Source organism: Leptodactylus fuscus, chromosome 1 (genome assembly GCF_031893055.1).
Source record: "Leptodactylus fuscus isolate aLepFus1 chromosome 1, aLepFus1.hap2, whole genome shotgun sequence".
Classification (NCBI taxonomy): Eukaryota; Metazoa; Chordata; class Amphibia; order Anura; family Leptodactylidae; genus Leptodactylus; species Leptodactylus fuscus.
This window is the reverse complement of record NC_134265.1, coordinates 229,504,192-229,525,560: the sequence shown is the minus strand read 5'-3', so window position 1 is coordinate 229,525,560 and position 21,369 is coordinate 229,504,192. Positions and strand designations below refer to the sequence as shown.

At 42.3% G+C, this 21,369-nt stretch overlaps 1 protein-coding gene across 1 annotated transcript in view; it reads left to right on the top strand.

Moving 5' to 3' along the window:
• The window catches only part of TMEM150C (transmembrane protein 150C), a 165,156-nt gene that overhangs the window by 134,694 nt on the left and 9,093 nt on the right, over window positions 1-21,369 (top strand). The window contains exons 2-4 of the mRNA XM_075284096.1: window positions 18,964-19,045; window positions 20,232-20,282; window positions 20,731-20,769. Of these exons, the coding sequence (XP_075140197.1) occupies window positions 18,966-19,045; window positions 20,232-20,282; window positions 20,731-20,769 (170 nt within the window). The 5' untranslated portion in view covers window positions 18,964-18,965. The remainder of the gene's footprint in view (window positions 1-18,963; window positions 19,046-20,231; window positions 20,283-20,730; window positions 20,770-21,369) is intronic.

The window sequence follows — 21,369 nt, the reverse complement described above, 5'->3', positions numbered from 1 at the left end:
CTAAATATTTTGGTGTTTGCAACAACCATTTCAGTTTGATATATCTAATAACTGATGGACACAGTAATATTTCAGGATTGAAATGAGGTTTATTGTACTAACAGAAAATGTGCAATATGCATTAAACCAAAATTTGACCGGTGCAAAAGTATGGGCACCCTTATCATTTTATTGATTTGAATTCCCCTAACTACTTTTTACTGACTTACTGAAGCACAAAATTGGTTTTGTAACCTCAGTGAGCTTTGAACTTCATAGCCAGATGTATCCAATCATAAGAAAAGGTATTTAAGGTGGCCAATTGCAAGTTGTTCTCCTATTTGAATCTCCTCTGAAGAGTGGCATCATGGGCTACTCAAAACAACTCTCAAATGATCTGAAAACAAAGATTGTTCAACATAGTTGTTCAGGGGAAGGATACAAAAAGTTATCTCAGAGATTTAACCTGTCAGTTTCCACTGTGAGGAACATAGTAAGGAAATGGAAGACCACAGGGACAGTTCTTGTTAAGCCCAGAAGTGGCAGGCCAAGAAAAATATCAGAAAGGCAGAGAAGAAGAATGGTGAGAACAGTCAAGGACAATCCACAGACCACCTCCAAAGAGCTGCAGCATCATCTTGCTGCAGATGGTGTCACTGTGCATCGGTCAACTATACAGCGCACTTTGCACAAATAGAAGCTGTATGGGAGAGTGATGAGAAAGAAGCCGTTTCTGCACGTACGCCACAAATAGAGTTGCCTGAGGTATGAAAAAGCACATTTGGACAAGGCAGCTTCATTTTGGAAACAAAAATTGAGTTGTTTGGTTATAAAAAAAGGCGTTATGCATGGCGTCCAAAAAGAAACAGCATTCCAAGAAAAACACATGCTACCCACTGTAAAATTTGGTGGAGGTTCCATCATGCTTTGGGGCTGTGTGGCCAATGCCGGCATCGGGAATCTTGTTAAAGTTGAGAGTCGCATGGATTCCACTCAGTATCAGCAGATTCTTGAGAATAATGTTCAAGAATCAGTGACGAAGTTGAAGTTATGCCGGGGATGGATATTTCAGCAAGACAATGATCCAAAACACCGCTCCAAATCCTCAGGCATTCATGCAGAGGAACAATTACAATGTTCTGGAATGGCCATCCCAGTCCCCAGACCTGAATATCATTGAACATCTGTGGGATGATTTGAAGCGGGCTGTCCATGCTCGGCGACCATCTAACTTAACTGAACTTGAATTGTTTGTCCAAAATACCTTTATCCAGGATCCAGGAACTGATTAAAAGCTACAGGAAGCGACTAGAGGCTGTTATCTTTGCAAAAGGAGGATCTACTAAATATTAATGTCACTTTTCTGTTGAGGTGCCCATACTTTTGCACCGGTCAAATTTTGGTTTAATGCATATTGCACATTTTCTGTTAGTACAATAAACCTCATTTCAATCCTGAAATATTACTGTGTCCATCAGTTATTAGATATATCAAACTGAAATGGCTGTTATAAACACCAAAATATTTAGAACTAAAAATGATTAAGATTAATAGGGGTGCCCAAACTTTTTCATAGGACTGTATATACAGCAACAAGGTATGAATAGCAGGCAAAGTGATGTGGTATATAGGTGGTGCTCACTGTTCAAAGGATATATAAAAAAGTCTTGGGCAAAAAATTGTAAAGGGAAACAGGGCACTCACCAACCAAAAGTAACATTTTCAAGCTTTAATACGTCATCATTAAAAAATGGCACTTAGACAGCATACACAATCGGAGATGGATTAAGTGGAATGCAGAGACAATGAAGCAACGACCGTTTCGTGCTAGACGCACTTCCTCGCCTGATGAAGCCTGATGAAGTGTGTCTAGCACGAAACGGTCGTTGCTTCATTGTCTCTGCATTCCATTTAATCCATCTCCGATTGTGTATGCTGTCTAAGTGCCATTTTTTAATGATGACGAATTAAAGCTTGAAAATTTTACTTTTGGTTGGTGAGTGCCCTGTTTCCCTTTAAAAAATTTTGCCCATAAATGTATGAATGCTGGCCAAAAAATGTCTGCACCCCTGTATAGGACCATAAACAGGGATGCAAATCTGCTCCCTCCTAGTGGCAGCGAAAACATGTATCATTAGGGTATATACCTAATTTGTGTCCCCTCACGACTGTGAGGTGAGCCCTGTGGTATACTTGATGATCCATTTCTTTGAAACAGCTAGAAGAAAGTAAACATATAGCATCCTCTAGGGCCCTCAATAGAGCTGATACCAAAGGATGTCAGACACCCGGCAGGTCAGTGCTGTTTGAGTGTGTGTGTAATCTAGAAGTGTGTGGATGAAACCATAGTATTGGGACATGTAGCCTTTCATCGAAGATGGGTGTTGCAGGTGGGAGTAGGTTGCAACATTCCATCCCTGTGTGGACACGGACCTCGCTATCAATATATATCTTTGCTTATAGATATGGAAAAAAGATATTCAGAATTGTGGGTTATTGCAACTGAAGGTTGTAGATTGCTGTTGTGTTTGGGAACTTTGTCCTCTTCCATGACCTTGTTTCAGCCAAGCTTCATAGATGTTGGATAGATGACCTCACATTTGACTATGTGGCTATACAGACGTTCATGGTTAACTCAATGACTGCAAGAAGCCCAGGTGGCATGAAAACAAGCCCAAATCATCACTTCACCAACATCATGTTTGGTTGTTCATATGACTTGTTATGTTTGGTTTTTTACCAAAGGCTGCACTGTGCATTATGGCCAAACATCTTCACTTTGGAGTCATCTGTCCAAAAGCTATTGCTTCATAAGACAAGTATTTTGTTTTATTTCAGAAGCAACTTTGCAAGCATAAACCTTGCTGCCATGTTCTTTTTAAAATAAGAGGCTTTCTCTTGACAACCTTTCCGGTCTGGCCCTCCCTGCTACTTAGGTTTTTAGGTATCGGAACATGCAGTAAAGATGTACTTAATTTTCCACACACTATTTCTGCATATTGGCCTAGTTTTTTTAAATAAATAACTGTAAATTGTCGTTGTTGTTGTTAATCTGACATTGTAGTTATCTAATTGTATAACTTTATTATGTCCTGATACAAAAAACCTTAGCAATTAAAGATGGCGTACTGGTGTATATCAGTCATGGCGCACTACCTGCCCCACGGGTATGATGGATGCTTATATCATAGAGAATGAAATGGTTAAACAGGGATCCAATGAATGGTTGTTTAACAGAAAATTGTAGGATAAACATCAATATACCAGATTTCAAATGCTTCTGCCTTTCTGCAACCTCTGACTAAGCAATTCTATCCAGACATTTATTGACTTTACATTACATGAATGGACACTAATGCATAATGCATTGCTTGCATCTAATTTTGGATTTGATAAATCATTCACAAGAAATCCTATAGTTTATTTGCTGCATCATTTTATTTCCATTCCTTTATTTCTGTCAATTCTGACTCTTTTCTTGTCCGTCTAAATACATTATTTGGTATGGCTATCTCAGACATGTACCTTATTTCTAATTTCTGATCTTCCATCCAGGATATGTCATACCTACTAATAGTAATAGTTGTGTCTATTGTGAATTTTGCTTCCATAATTAAAGCAACCCTCTGATTCTCAATAAAAAAACTTAACAACAAATTCTTAAGGCATAGTTAAAGTACCTTGTGTCTTTTTTAATCTCTCTGGTGTGGTTCTTCGGATTCCCAGTCCCCTCTTCATTGTTGTAAAATGGTCACCAGCTTCTCAGCCTGCTCTTTTCCCATTGTGCATTGGAACTCTGAGACAGCGCCTCCTGCTGTTAGGTTGTTTTTAGTTTATCCATGGTAGTACTTTCCGGAGAGTCCAGCTTTCTGACAGTATTCAGAGGATAGGTGTTGTTATTATCTGTTATAAGTCATGCAGAACTAGACAACTTTAGCGCCAGTTGTTACATCAAGTTAAGTAGATAAATACAGTGATAATATCAAACTCACTATGTAAAAATAATACCCACCTTAGTAAATACAGGTAGTACTGGTGTCAAACTAAGTAAGGGGGTGTTCACACTTGCGCTGCTGTCCGCCTGCCGTGATTTCGCCGAAATTGCAGAAAAAACAGCTTGGGGATGACTTAGATACAGTCAGTTTAAAAAGTCATTAATTTCAATGGTTTTTTAAAGCAAACCACCGGTGTCTGTATGAAGCCTCTCCACCGTGAAACCGCTTTGCAACTTTGGGTCCATGCAAAAAAAAGCTGTTTCACTGCACAGAGGCTGCATATGGACACCGGTGGTTTGCTTTAAAAGCCAAAATGAATGGGTATTTAAACTGACCGTATGAAAGCCATCCCCAAGCTGTTTTTCCTGCAATTTGGTGGAATCATGGCAGGTGGACAGAGGCGCAAGTGTGAACGCCCCCTAAAAAGTATGTACATACAAGAACAAGTACCAAACTCTGTGCATAAATACAGTACAGTTACTAAGCTCAGTACATAAATATTGTTCTAGTACCAAGCTCAGTACATAAATTTGGTACCAGCACCAAGCTCAGAACACACATATGATACCAGAGCCAAGGTTATTTCAGAAATGCAGAACCAAGTCCATTGCACAAATATATCACCAAATACCTGTACATTAACCACCTAACAGTTTCCCCCAGCTCCTGCACAGTCTTTCTGCAAAGTGGTTAAAAGACAGTATAATGTCTTTTTAGTATCCCCAGACTGTATGATTCCCTCTTTGTGCAACACACAGGTCTCACCACTTCTTCTGCTGAGGGGTGCAACAATGGCTTAGCATCTAATGTGACCTGTTCAGCCACACATGTTGCATTACGTGCCTCTGCTGAAGTTGATGCCACCACTGGGCTTTCACCCAATGCTTGGGATTACTACAAAATCTTAATATTATCTGTAGAGCAGCATTTTTAGACACCGTATAGCACTGTTACTAGGTAACTCAGGGTCGTAACTGCCTGGGTAAACACGCCCTATTTACTTACTGATCCTGGCGCCTGCTCTCGGCTGCCAGCACTTCTTCATCTGCGTAAGGCCGTGGGCCCGCGAACCCCTCAGACACTATCAATATACTTGGTGGTCTTTTCAGAGGAGGAGAGGTGGGAAACATAAAAAACACTATTACTTACCTCTCCTACACTCTGGAAGGCTTTGGGCCTACATGTGGGCCATGCTTGAATCCTTAGGCATCGCAATGCAAGCACCAGCTGACGTGACCTCTCTTCCATCATTGAAGATGGCCGACATCAGTGATAAAAGTTAGCCACAGGTCCCCTGCCATTCCTAGTTACGCTACTGTTATAACTGTTGATTGGCTTCCATGTGTCAGTATTATTCGAGCACTGCATGATTTATTATGGTATTGGATGGCATGACTACTTTGGCATTGTCTATTATGTAATTTACACCTTGCATAGCATTGCTGGTTATAGTTCTCGGTACACTGTATGAAGGTACACCATATTGAAATTCTTGAGAGAAGAAGGCTGCTATTTTCTTGTTATTTATTTTCTATTTTAGAGGGAAGTCTCTGTAACCAATATATTACTATAGCCTTTATCCAAGCCTCCCTTCAATGTGGGTTACATTAACACATATCTTTGAGAAAATGTCAAGGACCTCACACATTTGAGAGTTGTAAGAAATATGGAACGGATTTAGAAGTGCAGCGCATTTCCAATCATTACTGCTTTCCCTGGTAGAGCTGAATGCTCCAATCATTTCTCATTTCCAGCTATGATGATGCATTGTTATGTAAATATCATATCAACTAATAGAGAACTGCAGTATAATACATCTGTTATTCATAATTGGTTATATTAAAGAGCTATGATTAATATATTTTCATTGAATCAACATGCACAATATAACTATGCATATAAGTGGACTGGTTTAACAATTGGTTGACAGCCGTGTGCCGTACACTCATCACTACGTTAAACTGAAGAGTAAATAATAGGGTCAATTTATAGGACAAATTGCGTTGTTGTATGGGAGTCTGTGATTTCAGTATTATAGAGATCTTTTAATTCCCTAGCATATAGACATACCTCCCAACTTTCAAAGGACATAAACAGGGACAAAATGTACGGCGCACTATGCGCGCCGTGGCAAATTTAGCTCCATCCACTTCTACATTGACTGCCCATTCTCATCCATTTTTCATTGTGTTCCCACACAGTATAATGCTCCTACAGTCACCCTAACATTATATGCCCCCACCAGTGGCATAACTACCGCTGAGGCAGCAGAGGCAGCTGCCACAGGGCCCGACACGTTAGGGGGTCCGGGCCCCCGACGTGTCAATTTGAATTTTTTTTTTAACTTCCACAAGAACGGGACCGGCCCCGGGGGGCCGGGGTCTAAATTGAAACTTTTTTTTTTTGGGGGGGGGGGGGGGGAGAGGACATCTCCTGAGGCCAGGGCATCTCCTCTGTTAACTCTTACAGCGGAGATGCCGAAGTTCGCTATTACATACCCGGCATCCGGACCCTCCGAGTCAGAGGCAGAGTACTGGAAAGCGAACATCCCGCAAAGGCTAATGACCTATTCACCACGGTACAGCCTGTAAGACCGTCTTTGCGGGGTGTTCGCTTTCCAGTACTCTGCGTGGAGCGTGACGAGCATGACCTGCCCCAGTGTCTGTATGCTGCGTCGGAGGGTCCGGATGCCGGGTAAGTAATAGCGAGCTTCGGCATCTCCGCTGTAAGAGTTAACAGCGGAGATGCCCTGGCCTCAGGAGATGTCCTCTCCCCCCCCCCCAAAAAAAAAAAGGTTCAAGTTAGCCCCCCGGGGCCAGCCCCACTGGCCCCATAACTTTAAAGTTGCAGGCTGGCTCCTGCGCGATGAGCTTGCAGGAGCTGACCTGTTTAGATGACAGCCGGGAGCCTAATGAAGGCTTGCAGGCCTGTCATCGTTATATTACTATTGCGGCTGGTCTCTATGACCATCCGCAATAGTAATGTATAGAATCTCCCATAGACGACAATACACTTGTATTGCCGTCTATGGGACTTGCAATCAAATGATTGCAGGTTCAAGTTCCCGGGGGGAGAGGGGGGGAGTTTTAAAAAAAATAAAATAAATAAAGGTACTTTTCAGTTATCGGGTCACTAAGGGACATAATACTGAGTGCAGGGGCCACTAAGGGACATAATACTGTGTGCAGAGGCCACTAAGGGACATAATACTGAGTGCAGGGGCCACTAAGGGACATAATACTGTGCGCAGGGGCCACTATGGGGCATAATACTGTGTGCAGGGGCCACTAAGGGACATAATACTGAGTGCAGGGGCCCAGGGAGGGGGCCCCATGTCAAAAGTTGACCACGGGGCCCCGCCATTCCTAGTTACGCCACTGGCCCCCACATTATAATGTTCACCTCCAATTGCCCCACAGTATGAAGTCCCTCTAGACTAGAGGGGATACTAAACTGGGACAGCTGGAGGGGGACTTTAAACTGTGGGCAGCTGGTGACTTTAAACAGTGGGGGTAGTTGGAGGAGGACATTAAACTGGGGGCAACTAGAGGCAGACATGTCCCCCTCCAGCTATCCCCCCAGTTTAATGTCCTCCCCCAGTTGCCCCCAGTTTAATTTCACCCTCCATCTGCCTCCCAGTTTAATATCCACTCCTCCATCTGTTCCCATTTTAATGTCCCCTTTCATCTGCCACAAATTTAATGCTCCCTTCATCTGCCCACAGTTTAACTGCTCCCTTCATCTGCCTTCAGTTTAATTGCCCCCTACATCTGCCCCCATTTTCTCCCTCTTGCTCTCACATGTTGTCTCTCTTTCCTCTTTCTATGTAACACCACACTGTCCTTTAGTTTCAAGAATAGATCCGCCCACACAAGAGTCTGATCACATGGTCATGACATCATCAAAGGTCCTTTAGCCCACTAAGATTTAGCATCTACCATTTAGCCTTTACCTTACCCCGAACTAACAGCCGGTGAATCGCAAACTTTGCTACCAGCAAAACACTTCAGGAGCATAGCGGGAAAAACCATAAGCTATCCGAGAAGGCGGGACAGCAGTGAAAAACCGTGACTGTCCTGCCAGATCCGGGACGGTTGGGAGCTATACATAGAAATAGTGTGGTATAGAATTAACATAGCCTATACATGCTTATCGTCTTCCTATCACATTCGTTTTTCACATTTGTATTTGCATTTTTTTACTTCCATCCTTCCAAAAAACATAACTTGTTTGTCGGTAATAATAATGGTACAATTTAATATTCTGTATGATGCATTGGAAAAGTAGAAAAAATGTCGGAGTGGGTTTGAATTAAAAATAATAATAATAATTGTGGCATTTTTGTAACTTTTTTAATGGCATTCACTTTTTTATGACATACAGTATGTTGCAGTGGTGATACCTGGAACTGAACTTCCGCTCCCATTTGACTAGGAACAGAACTGCCTCCAGCTGAAACAGCTGATCGGGATAATCTATCCTGTTTAAGATACACCCATTTTTCACAGAGATTTGGCTTGTGAAAAATGGAAAGGTCATGTGAATAAGGTCTGATGGTCTCATACGGCCATCTGTCCATGAGGATAAAATCTCGACTTTTGTATCGCACACTAGACTCAATGATTAAAGTCTATTGGTCAGAGAAAAAAAAAATTAAAGGGGCTCTATCAGCAAAACTATGCTGATAGAGCCCCACATATGCGTGAATAGCCTTTAAAAAGGCTATTCAGGCACCGCTAAAGTTATATTAAACTACCCCCCCCCCCCCCCCCCCCCGTTTTAAAATAAAACCCTAAAAAAGAATATGTTGTACTTACCTATCGCGCACGGTGGGCAGGCATTCATGGTCCGACGGCATCTTCAGCCACGCCTCCTCTTCCAGCGATGTCCTCGGGTCCTGTCTTCCTCCGACGCTCGCAAACTGCCATTGATAAATAATGTCGCGGGGCGGGTGCATGCGCAGTAGCAGTAGTAGTAGGACATCGCTGGAAGAGGAGGCGTGACTGAAGATGCCGTCGGACCCTGAATGCCCGCCCACTGTGCACGATAGGTAAGTACAATATATTCTTTTTTAGGGTTTTATTTTAAAGCGGGGGGTTAGTTTAATATAACTTTAGTGGTGCCTGAATAGCCTTTTTAAAGGCTATTCATGCATATGTGGGGCTATATCAGCATAATTTTGCTGATAGAACCCCTTTAAGAAACAAACAGAAGCCATAAGTGTTTTTCATAGATGGAAGTGCTGAAATTTTTTTTTATTTTTTTTTTTAGGACTGCAGTCAGGAAAAAACTGGCAAACGGAACAAAGCTGAAGAAAAACTGATTTAATGATGGAAAATAATCAGTTTTTTCCTGACCAAACACTAAAACCAGCCTAACCCTGCATTCACATGACCAACTTTAAACCGTGAAACACGATCCGTTTGTTGGCCAAATTTACCAGCCACAGCACTATGTCAGGAGAGGGACGCCTAGTAGTATAGTTATCTGTTGCTAGGCGTCCCTGCCACCCAGGACATACTGTCCCGTAACTAAAACTCGGTTGTGTGAATTCATTGTCAGGCTATATTCCAATGACCGTGAATAATAACGGCCTTGAAAAACAGATGAAATGGTACTTTCTTCATGGCTGTTTTTCATACGTGGGCACAGACCCCTCAAAAATTTGAGTTGATTGATTAATCTGGGAAAATAGACAAAAATAGGGCTTGTCCCTTTTCTTATGGTTCATTTAAAGGGATTCTACCATTAAAAAACTTTTTTTTCTAGGTAACACGTCGGAATAGCCTTTAGAAAGGCTATTCATCTCCTACCTTTGGAAGTGATCTCCACCGCGCCGTTCGTTCAAAATACCGGTTTGTACCGGTATGCTAATTAGTTCTATCACAGCGATGGGGGCGTCCCCCAGCGCAGGAGATGCGATGGGGGCGTCCCCATTGCTGCTCGAAAACAGACTCCAGCGCCGCCTCTGTCTTCTTCTGCATCCGCCCCTTCCTTCTTCGGCTTGACTTCGGACGCCTGCGCAGTACGCTCTGTTCGGCGAACTTCGCTGAACGTACTGCGCATGTCCACGGACACCGCATGCGCAGTATGTTTGTACAAACCGGTATTTTGAACGAACGGCGCGGCAGAGATCACTTCCAAAGGTAGAAGACGAATAGCCTTTCTAAAGGCTATTCCGATGTGTTGCCTAGAAAAAAAAGTTTTTTAATGGTAGAATCCCTTTAATCATCACATGGCTGTTTTTGATGTTCATGTAAATAAGTCCTTATTTATCCAGCTTCTAAAAATGATCTGCAAATACATCCACATCAGTACTAAGTCCTCATTGGTCCCTTGTACATTCTTTCCTTGGCTTTTGTTGCTCCTTGTATCATTGTTATTTACATGCAGTGAACCTGTGGACAAACTACATTTCCCATGATTCCTCTGCCTGCTCTCCTCACACTCTTTGCTGCTCACAGAGAGGGGGGGGGAGTGAGTTTACAAACAGAAACATCACAGCATCATGGGAGTGATTTATTACCTGTGATTTCATTGCAGGGGAGAGTAGAGAAGGGAGGGGTACACAGGGAGTGAGAGCAGGAAAAACTTCATTTTTTTTTTTTTTTTTTTTTTTTGCAGGATAAACTTACCGTACTTCATAATGCTAATATTTAATATTTACAATGTATTTGTACACTGAAAAGTCTGAATAGAATGGAATTAGAAAAAAACTGCGTTTGTACGATTTTCTTATGGGCCTTCGCAATTTTCTTATGGGCCTCATTTTTATGTATTCTGTGGGTTGGTACGATTTTACTGATACAAAATTTTCAGCGTTAATGTTTGATTTAACACCTTAACCCTTTCCCGTGCCATGTAACCTTTTATTGTAAGCTTTTGCGAGCAGGGCCCTCAATTCGATTGTGTGTATTGACTTATTACTCTCTAATATCTCATTTTGTTTGTACTTGAACCCTACAATTTGTGCAGTGCTGCTGAATATGTTGTCGCTATGTAAATAAAATGTATTATTATTATGTCGCACTGAGCATATAATTAATGCTCAACACTGTAATAGTATGGAGCGATTATGCTGCAGGAGCAGTAGCTGCCCAGATCATGGCTGTATTACGCAATTGCGACCAGGAACTCTCCACTTGAGTCGGAAAATACTCAAACTCTTGCAGATTAACCCCTTAGATACAGTGATTGTAGTGATAGTGATCACGGCGTCTGAGTAGTTATTGGGCGAGGTGACACCCCTTTCAGCTCCTTGGATTCCCTACAATGAGATTGCAGAGGTTGTCATGAAAGCATGGAGGCCAATCAACAGCCTTATGGCTGTCTTTCCCTATTACGCAGAGATTCTATGTGTGATGTACTACAATATAGAAGTATTGCAGAACATTGCACTGAGGATTAAGAGATCACAGATTACAGTCCTCTTGTGGGACATTAAAACTATTTTTTTAAAAAGTTAAAAAAAAAAGTGTAAAATAAAGTGTTAAAAATAAATAATACAAAGTTTTAAAAACATATTTAGAACTGTTTTTTTAAAAAAAACAAAACAAAAAAAACCCATAATATAAACAAACATACTAGGTATCCTGGTGTACATATAAGTCTACTGTAACCAAAAATAGTGTAATTTATTCCATAATGTGAAAGTCATAAAAAATATACTGCAAATTAATATGTTTTGATCACTTCACCTTCCCCAAAAATAGCCATAAAAAGTGATCTAAAAAGTGTTTGTAGCCCCGCTAAAAAAGAACCAACACATAGCTCCATCAACAATACAGTAAAAAAACATTATAGACATCAGAATACAGTGACCACAGGCAAATCTTTCTTAAAGGGGCTCTATCAGCAAAATCATGCTGCTAGAGCCCCAAATATGCGGGAATATCCTTTAAAAAGGCTATTCAGGCACCGTAAAAGTTATATTAAACTACCCCCCCACCCCCTGTTTTAAAATAAAACCCTAAAAAAGAATGTGATCTACTTACCGAACGTGCACTCTGGGCGGGCATTCAGGGTGTGTCTTCATCTTCATCCACGCCTCTTCTTCCTCCGATGTCCTTCGGTCCCATCCTCCTCCGGCGCTCGCGAACGGACTTTGATAAAAAAAAAAAAATGACCTGGGCGCATGCGCAGTAGCATGCGGCTTCTACTACGGCTACTGCGCATGTGCCTAGGCCTTTTTTTATATCAGTGACCGCTCGCGAGCGCCGGAGGAGGATGGGACCCGAGGACATCGGAGGAAGAAGAGGCGTGGATGAAGAAGAAGACACACCCTGAATGCCCGACCAGCGTGCACGATGCGTAAGTAGATCATATTCTTTTTTAGGGTTTTATTTTAAAACTGGGGGGTAGTTTAATATAACATTTACGGTGCCTGAATAGCCTTTTTAAAGGCTATTCACGCATATGTGGGGCTCTATCAGCAGGATTTTGCTGATAGAGCCCCTTTAAACCGTAATGACCCACCGGACAAATTTGCTATGTTACAGAGTGAATGCCGTAAAAACAAAATGCAAAAAATAATGATAGAATTGTAGAGTTTTTCACACAGACCCCTCAGAAATGTTAATAAAAGCAAATCAAAACATTATAGGGTGTAGTGATGGTCGAGTCATAAACCTAATAAACAGTGTAGAAAAGGACGTAAAAAAACTAAAATAAAAAACATAGGGTGTCAAATGAAAGTACAACTCATTGTGCAAAAGAAAGTCCTCACATGGCTATGCCAACAGTGTGACTGTGACATGTGACTAATGAATGTGACATAGTGTGTGAAGTGGAAGCAATCTTAAGGAAAGGTTATCAGTTTAAAAGTCCAGGAAAACCCCTTTAACAAACAACCGTTTAGTCAGCTGAATGCTCATTATGTTATGGGCTCCACTATTGTGCAGACAGATTGTGGGACATCCAAAAAGAAAAAAGTTGTTCCATCAATTGAAAGACGTTACAGTAGATTCCAGCTGTATTAAAAAGCCATTAAAAACAAATCCTGAAGGAACATCATCACAGGGACTTGTATGTTTCAGCAAAGGCCATAGGCTGAGGTTGCAGGTTGAGGGAAAGCTGCATTTTTTGTTGCAGATTTTGAATTTTTTTTTTAGTAAAAACCATGGATACAAAAAGGAATGTTAAGGAAATATCGTATTTTTTGTAATATAAGATGTACTTTTTTCCCCCAAATTTGGGAGGAAAATGGGGGTAAGACTTTTAGTCCGAATGCACCACCCTACTCCTGCCGTTGCTGGCTTCCTACAGCAGCAGGAGTGGGGCGATGCAGCAGGCCCTGGGCCCAAGGAATGGTGTCCCAGCAGAGCAAACCCTGCCCAGCATCCGCCGCGCTATTACAGCGGATGCCGGGTCTGTAAACCACTCTGATGCAGAGCTGTCACCATAGCTACTGGGTCTCTGCTGTAATGTACAGCAGAGATCTGGAGCTAATACCCATGATCAGAGTACATTCCGATCACGAGCATTACTACCTTTAAGCACCCCCAAACTGCCCCAGGGTTGGTGTGTACCTTGTGCGTTACAAGCCAGCTCCTGCGCAGCGAGATTGTAGGAGCTGACTGGTTCCTGTGACAACCAGGAGCCTTATAAAGGCTCCGAGGCCTGTCATAGTAATAATGGATGATTATGTAGATAATCTGTTTTCCCTTAGTCCCAACAGTGGCACAATAAGGGGTATTTTCTGCCCCTGTGTGCTGGTAGGACAGGCGGAATTTTTAAATAGCCAAATTAATTACACATGGCTGGCCCCTATAAGAGCGCACAGATATCCTCCCCCCGCATGTTAGTACAAGAGAATAATATACAGACAACTTTATACATATGTCTATGCATGTACATTTTTGTTAAAGTTCTTTTTTTTTTTTTTTTTTTTTTACAATCCTTATTGCAAACATAGGGACGGAAGCCTCGTGCTGCTGTTGGGACTAAGCGAAAACAGATTATCTACATAATCATCCATTCCCTGTCATCCCACCAGCAGCACAATACGGGGAGATATCAAGTAATCCCCTAGGGTGGGTTTTGTCGCTCAACCGAGCTTAGTACCGCACGCCCAAAGGCAGAGGCTTCTGCAGAACGGCTACATAATCTGTAGTGTTTAATGAAAGTGGAGTCTGAGGACCATGCATCTGCAGCGGAGATCTGCTCTAGGGGCAAAGCCCGCTTCTCAGCCCATGAGGTCGCCACTGACTTTGTAGAATGCGTCTTCTGGAAGGCAGGTGGAGGCAGACCTTGGGATGAACAAGAAGTTTTAATAGCCTCCTTCACCCACCTGGATATGGTGGGTTTAGAGGGCTTAAGGCCCTTCTGCCCTCCTACGAAATTGACGAGGAGGTTTTCCGCTCTTCTGAAGGAGCAAGTGCGCTCTATATAGATCCTCAGACATATGGACAGATCCAAGGTATGGAATCTGATTTCTTCTGCCGAGGAAGGAGACGAGTGGAAAACCGGTAATGTAACCAACTGTTCCAAGTTGGAAATGGAAGGTACCTTAGGCCTAAATCCAGGGAGGTACCTGAGCTGGACTATATCCTCGAAGAAAAGATGGAGAATGCCTGTCACTCACCTAACCTCTTGGCCAATGTTATGGTCAAGAGGAAAGCTATTTTAAAGGTGAGGAACTTCAGTTCTGTGTCTTCTAGAGGCTCAAAAGGCTCTTTACATAGTGCTGACAGGACCGTACTGAGGTCTCATTTGTGGACGGGAACAGTGACTGCTGGTCTCAACCTCCCAGCACCCTTTAAAATGGTGCTTATTAGAGAGTATTGAGATAAACGCCTCCCCAGATAGGCGGACAAAGCGGCTATGTGTACCTTCAGGGTAGCGACAGAGAGCCCCTTGTCTAGCCCATCCTGAAGGAAGTCCAGGATCGCCTCCACTGGGGGATCCGAGGAGTCCACATCATGTTCCCAGCACCAGGAACTAAATACATTACCGATTCTATGGTAATTTTTATTAGTTGATACCGCCTATGCATATGTAAGCGTCTTCAGGACGGCTCTTGAAAGTCCGCTATTCCTTAATAGGGACTGGTCAACCTCCAGGCTGTCAGGTTGAATCTCCTCAGATCCTGGCAGGTCAGCTCTCCTTGGGTTACCAAGGGGGGGAAGTTAGTTGATAGAGTGCCCGTAGCAAAAAATATCAGTGTTTTTAGTTTGCACTAAATACAGAGGAAAGCTGGAGCTAGGACTCAGCTTACCTTACTGGGCGGTGAATGAGCTGTAACACAGCTGAGCCATCAGAACGCCGTGCAGAGCAGGTAAGTCAAAACCTAAATCTTTCTCTCAGAAAGAAAGAAAAGGTAAAGAAAAAGGGAAAGAAGAAGGGTTAACAGACACCTTCTTCCAATCCCTACAGGAGGCCACAGGGCCTCCTCACCACCTGTCCGGTCACACAGGACAGAAAAAAATACACGTCTCTGTGCCCTCTTATAGGGGCCAGCCATGTGTAATTAATTTGGCTAATTAAAAATTCTGCCTGTCCTACCAGCACACAGGGGCAGAAAATACCCTGTATTGTGCCGCTGGTGAGACGACAGGGAATACCATTGCAGCTGGTCTATGGAACTTGCAATCAAATGATTTCAGGTTCAAGCCTTTTGGGGGGGGGGGCTAATAAAATAGTTGAAATAGTTAAAGAAAAAAGTTTAAAAAAAAATATATTTTAAAAAAAAGTTTTAAATAGACCCCTTTCCCTAGATTAGAAATAAAAGTAGAAAATTACCTGTGTCTGAAAATGCCTGGTCTACAAATATTTTTCCCTTAGGGTGAACATCGTAGCGGAAAAAAGAATCAAAAGTGCCAAACTGCAGTTTTTGTCACCGTTTCGCCTATGATTTGAATAAAACATGATCAAAGCAATAGACATTCCCCAAAATGGCATAACTAAAAAGTACACCTGACCCCACAAAAAGAGCTGCTCTATGCATCCCTGTACAGCTGCAGGGACACCTGTCAATGTGGAAACCTGTTGCAAAACTACAGCTCCCATATATTAAATATTTTATCACATTTTTTTTCTCCACTAAAACCTAGGTGCATCTTAAGGTCCAGTGAGTCTTAGGCGTAGTTCACACGGAGTTAACACGCGCGCATTCTGACACGTATACACGTGTCAGAATGTGAGCGCTCAAAACAGATCCCATTCATTTCAATGTGTTGGCTTACGGGCATATTACGCGCGTTATACGGAAAAAAAAAAAAAAAGCCATTGAACTCAATGGCTTATCACATTTTACACATGTATTTTTACATGTGTAATTTGTGGCAAAATGCGCTGAGCGTTACTGAAGGCTAAAAGGCTCCCATTGATTTCAATGTGTAGCGCCCGTAAGCCGACACATTGAAATGAATGGCATCTGTTTTGAGCGCTCACGCTCTGACATGTGTATACGTGTCAGAATGCGCGCGCGTTAACGCCATGTGAACTAAGCCTTACACAGTAGTTGAAAAATACAATACTTATACTTCTCTCTGTTCAATCCACTGTTGGTGCATGCTCTATTTTCTTGCTTTCGCCAGCTGTCCGGATATAAGATTAAGACTTCTAAGACGGAGGCCTTACCTATCCGTATCCCCCCTTCTGATTTGGCTGGCCTACATGACTCCTTTGGGTACACTTGGCGGTCCTCCTCACTGAAATACCTAGGCATACAGCTAACGGGGTCCTTTTCTCCACTCTACAAAGCTAATTTTCCCCGGCTCTATAGACAAATCCAGACTCTCCTTGCTAGTTGGCGGAGACTGCCTTTGTCTCTCTTTGGCCGCATTGCTGTGGTCAAGATGACTGTTTTACCTAAGTTGCTTTATTTGTTTGAGACCCTCCCGATGCCAGTCCCCCTTCGGGACCTTCGTGCATTGCAGGGCTCACTCCGGTTTTTATGGGCTGGGTGAGACACAGGCTTTCTAGGCAGCATATGATGACTCTTAGGGCGCGGGGCGGCCTTTCCTTTCCTAACTTAGTCTTGTATTACTGGGCTGCCCAGCTATGCAGGATTCCGGCTTGGTCTACTCTCCTTGCCTACTCTACATGGATAGAGATTGAGAAATTGTGGTTGGCCACATACTACCCTAACTCTCTGATCTGATCCAGCCCATATTCTCCCCCTGGCTCTAGTCTTTTGGGCCCTATGGTACTCACTAGAGATATCTGGCGCACTCGTCTGGCCCGGTTTCCCATCTCCTCTTCCCATTCTACTATGACCACCTTTCTCCTGCATCCTAACTACCCGCCTGCACTCGCCTTTTTCGTCTGGCCGACTCAGACTCTCTTTCCATTTGCTGAGCTCCGGTCCAGGTTTGGCCTCCCCAGGTCCAGTGAGTTCACATATATCCAGATTTCTCATCTCGCTTCCTCTGTTTTTAGGGGGCCAGTTGCGCCAAGCCCCATGCTTTTTGAGAGGCTCTGCAAGGTAGGTTCTGGGACCCAGGGGTTGATTTCAGATAATTATTGTCTCCTTTTGGATCCCACCCCTGATGTTTTCCCTAAGCATTCTTACATGTCACGATGGGAGACTTACTTGGGGCTGCCCATCTCCAACTCTGACTGGTCCCTTATTTGGAACAGCGCGCCTAAGACTTTGGGTTGCGTTGTTCACAAAGAGAATTTCTTTAAGATGTTGATGCACTGGTACCACATGCCGGCTCTTCTCCATTCTTTTGATAGATCTGTCTCAGATTGTTGCTGGCACTGTGGTGCCCGTCCTGCACATATCTTCCATCTTTTTTGGTGTTTCCCTTCTCTCCAGCCTTATTGGTGCCAGGGTCAAGGTCTCTTGGAATGGGTACTAGGGGTTGGTCTGCCCCTGTCTCCTAGGACCTATCTCCTTCATCTCTCCCCCATTCAATTGTGCAAGCATGCCCTACGCCTCTTACTGCTGCTCCTCATCTCCACTAGGTGCTTGATTGCCAAGCATTGGTGGTAGCGAGCCCCTCCGGCACTTGAAGAGCTGTATGCTAGGATCAGAAACGCGTGGTCACTGGAGTATCTGACAGCTGTGCTTAATAATGAGGAAAACTGAAATGTAATAGAGGGATATACCCTCGAAATGGAAGAACCGGTTTCGCGAATTTTGGATGGAATGAAATACTGGTATGCTGATATAACAACAAAGTGGTTTATTTAATAACGAGGAGGAAAAATTTCATGCTATCTGGAACCTATGGGATGCGTTTCGGCCACCCAACCTCTCTGACCTGATAGCAACTGGACGTTCCATTCCCTGTTTATGTTTTTCCCTCGTCTTCTCTGCCCTTGTGTTTCCTGTTTAGTCTTGTCTCTCCTTGTTGTTGTCTGTTTTCTCTGCTTGGATCGTTTTCTTTATGACTTTGCTCATCTGATATTCTTGTACTGGTTTATTGTACTGCTACTTTGTTTGCATATTTTTTGGAACAATACAGGTTATCGTCCTTGTTGTTTATCTTTATTGATAAAATTCTTTAAATAAACAGTTTTTAAAAAAAAAAAAAAAAAAAAAAAAAAAACACTCTTGGTTTTGACTAAAAAAAAAAAAAAAAAAGCAGCAAAATCTGCAACAAAAGACAGAGCTGTTCCACAATGTGTCAGCCTAAGGCTTCTGCCAAAACATGCAGGTCAATGTGGCAATGTGTGGTTTCAGTTTTACTCATAGCTTAAGCCATCCTGGGAAAGCCGCCTTGATTAAGAAAAAAAAATACCTGTAGTTGTCACATGACCTACCTATGACTACAAACAGAGCAAATGATGGATTGCAAACATCAGACATAATAAGCAGATAACAAACATATATCATCTATCCTAAATACAAGTAGTAGTTCCAAAGATAATAACATATAAGGAGTTTCAGTATCATTGCAGACAGTGTTCAGAAGGCAAATCCAAAATATTTAACCCTTTGTCGTTTACTGGCACTATCTGGTATAAATATATCACTGTGACATCCTATAGGAAAAAGAATCTATGTAAAAATTCATAAGATCTTTTGTTCACCCTACAGATATGGATGCCAAACAGTGCAGCCTGTGGATGTTTCTACCTCTTGTTATGTCTCTCTTCACTACAGTTGGTTTATGGATAGTGTAAGTATGTATACTTAAGCTACTAATTTGGCTTTAAGGCAATGGGACTTATTAATTGATGACCTAAACTTAGAACAGGTCATCAACACTGAGACCCCTGACCACTCCACTGTAGCTGTACCAAGTACAGTGCCGTACATTTATGCAGTGACTTTACTTGGTATCATGACAAAAACTGCAGTGTTTTACAGTCCCTGCAAAGTGGTTGGGATTCTAGCAAATTCCATTGCAGAAAAATATGTGCAGCGGAAATGCTGTGATTTCAAAACCGTTGTGTTTTTGGAAATCATAGCATGTCAATTATACCTACGGAAACACGGGCGATTTCCATATAGGTATAATTGAATCAGAAAGTCTGCAGTGGAAAACTCTGTGGACTTTCTGTTTTATCCTGGCTTTCTGTGGGATAAAGCCGCAAAGCATTTCCGCCGCATTTTTTTCCCAGTACGTGGGGCCTTAGGCTGAGTTCACACAGAGTTTTTTGGTCAGGAATTTGGTCAGGAACCTGCCTCAAAATCAGCCTCCAAAAAAAGCCTCCCAATAGAATAAAACTCTATTGGGAGGCTTTTTTTGGAGGCTGATTTTGAGACGGATTCCTGACCAAATTCCTGACCAAAAAACTCTATGTGAACTCAGCCTTAGGCTGCATGCAGACGGAGTTACGCCGGGCTTGTAAAAATACTCATTCACTGCCGTACACACGAGCGCTGCGGACGGCTCCCGAACACCTCCCATTCACTTCAATGGGAGCGCTCGTAACGCCGGGAAGTGTTCAGGAGCCGTCCGCAGCGCTCGGGTGTACGGCAGTGAATGAGTATTTTTACAAGCCCGGAGTAACTCCGTCTGCATGCAGCCTTAGCCTAAAGAGGGTTTCCCATCTTACAAAATAAGAGTTGACCACAAAGGCTTGAGCCCAATAGTCACATACAGCTCCATTTTCAATCATGTAATTTCAAGAAAAACAACTTGGGCCCAAAGAAGTGAAAGCCCCATTATGGTGAAGGTCCAACAAGTCAGATCGCTACAGATCAGCAATTTATATCATTGCCTGGCCATATTTTGTCACTAGTGTGGGAAAACCCTATATGACATGTGAGCATAGAATATAAATGAAATGTCTAATAAAAAATATCATATCAATGACTGTAATACTAAATATTACTGATATAGCTGTTTTTTGTAACAGGTACTTCATTGCCATAGAAGATGAAAAAATATTTCCTCTGACCCTAAACAGGTAAGCACAATAGCTCAAAATAACTTGTCATAAAGCTGTGTGTAATGTCTACATCACACATGGTAAGCTCTCTCTAGTATAGGAAAGCACTATACTTGATACATATTATTCACTGTCACTTAAATGACTATAGACCGTTGTAATAGACACCTTTTATTGTCCTGGATCATTCACATAGCTGAAGTTATAGTGAATTTAAAAGTAACTTGGAACTTAGTTGGAATGTACCAATACGATTTATTGTAGTCCAAGTTCTGGGCACTAATACCACAGGAGTCTGGATTTCATGAATTTGTTGAATCCATGCCTTGCTAAAATGGGCAATTTCACAGAATAAGATCTGATGTGATGGTTATGTTATGTGACATGGCAGTGAACGTGGCAGTCCAGCGATGTTAGAATACTTTTCACCCTAACCTTCTTTGCTACTTTATTTATTTTTTTAAAGCAGGCCAAAGGATGCCAAGATAAGACCTCCATATATAAGGTAAATATCCCATGGTATATACAGTCCTATGAAAAAGTTTGGGCACCCCTATTAATCTTAATCATTTTTAGTTCTAAATATTTTGGTATTTGCAACAGCCATTTCAGTTTGATATATCTAATAACTGATGGACACAGTAATATTTCAGGATTGAAATGAGGTTTATTGTACTAACAGAAAATGCGCAATATGCATTAAACCAAAATTTGACCGGTGCAAAAGTATGGGCACCTCAACAGAAAAGTGACATTAATATTTAGTACATCCTCCTTTTGCAAAGATAACAGCCTCTAGTCGCTTCCTGTAGCTTTTAATCAGTTCCTGGATCCTGGATAAAGGTATTTTGGACAAACAATTCAAGTTCAGTTAAGTTAGATGGTCGCCGAGCATGGACAGCCCGCTTCAAATCATCCCACAGATGTTCAATGATATTCAGGTCTGGGGACTGGGATGGCCATTCCAGAACATTGTAATTGTTCCTCTGCATGAATGCCTGAGGATTTGGAGCGGTGTTTTGGATCATTGTCTTGCTGAAATATCCATCCCCGGCGTAACTTCAACTTCGTCACTGATTCTTGAACATTATTCTCAAGAATCTGC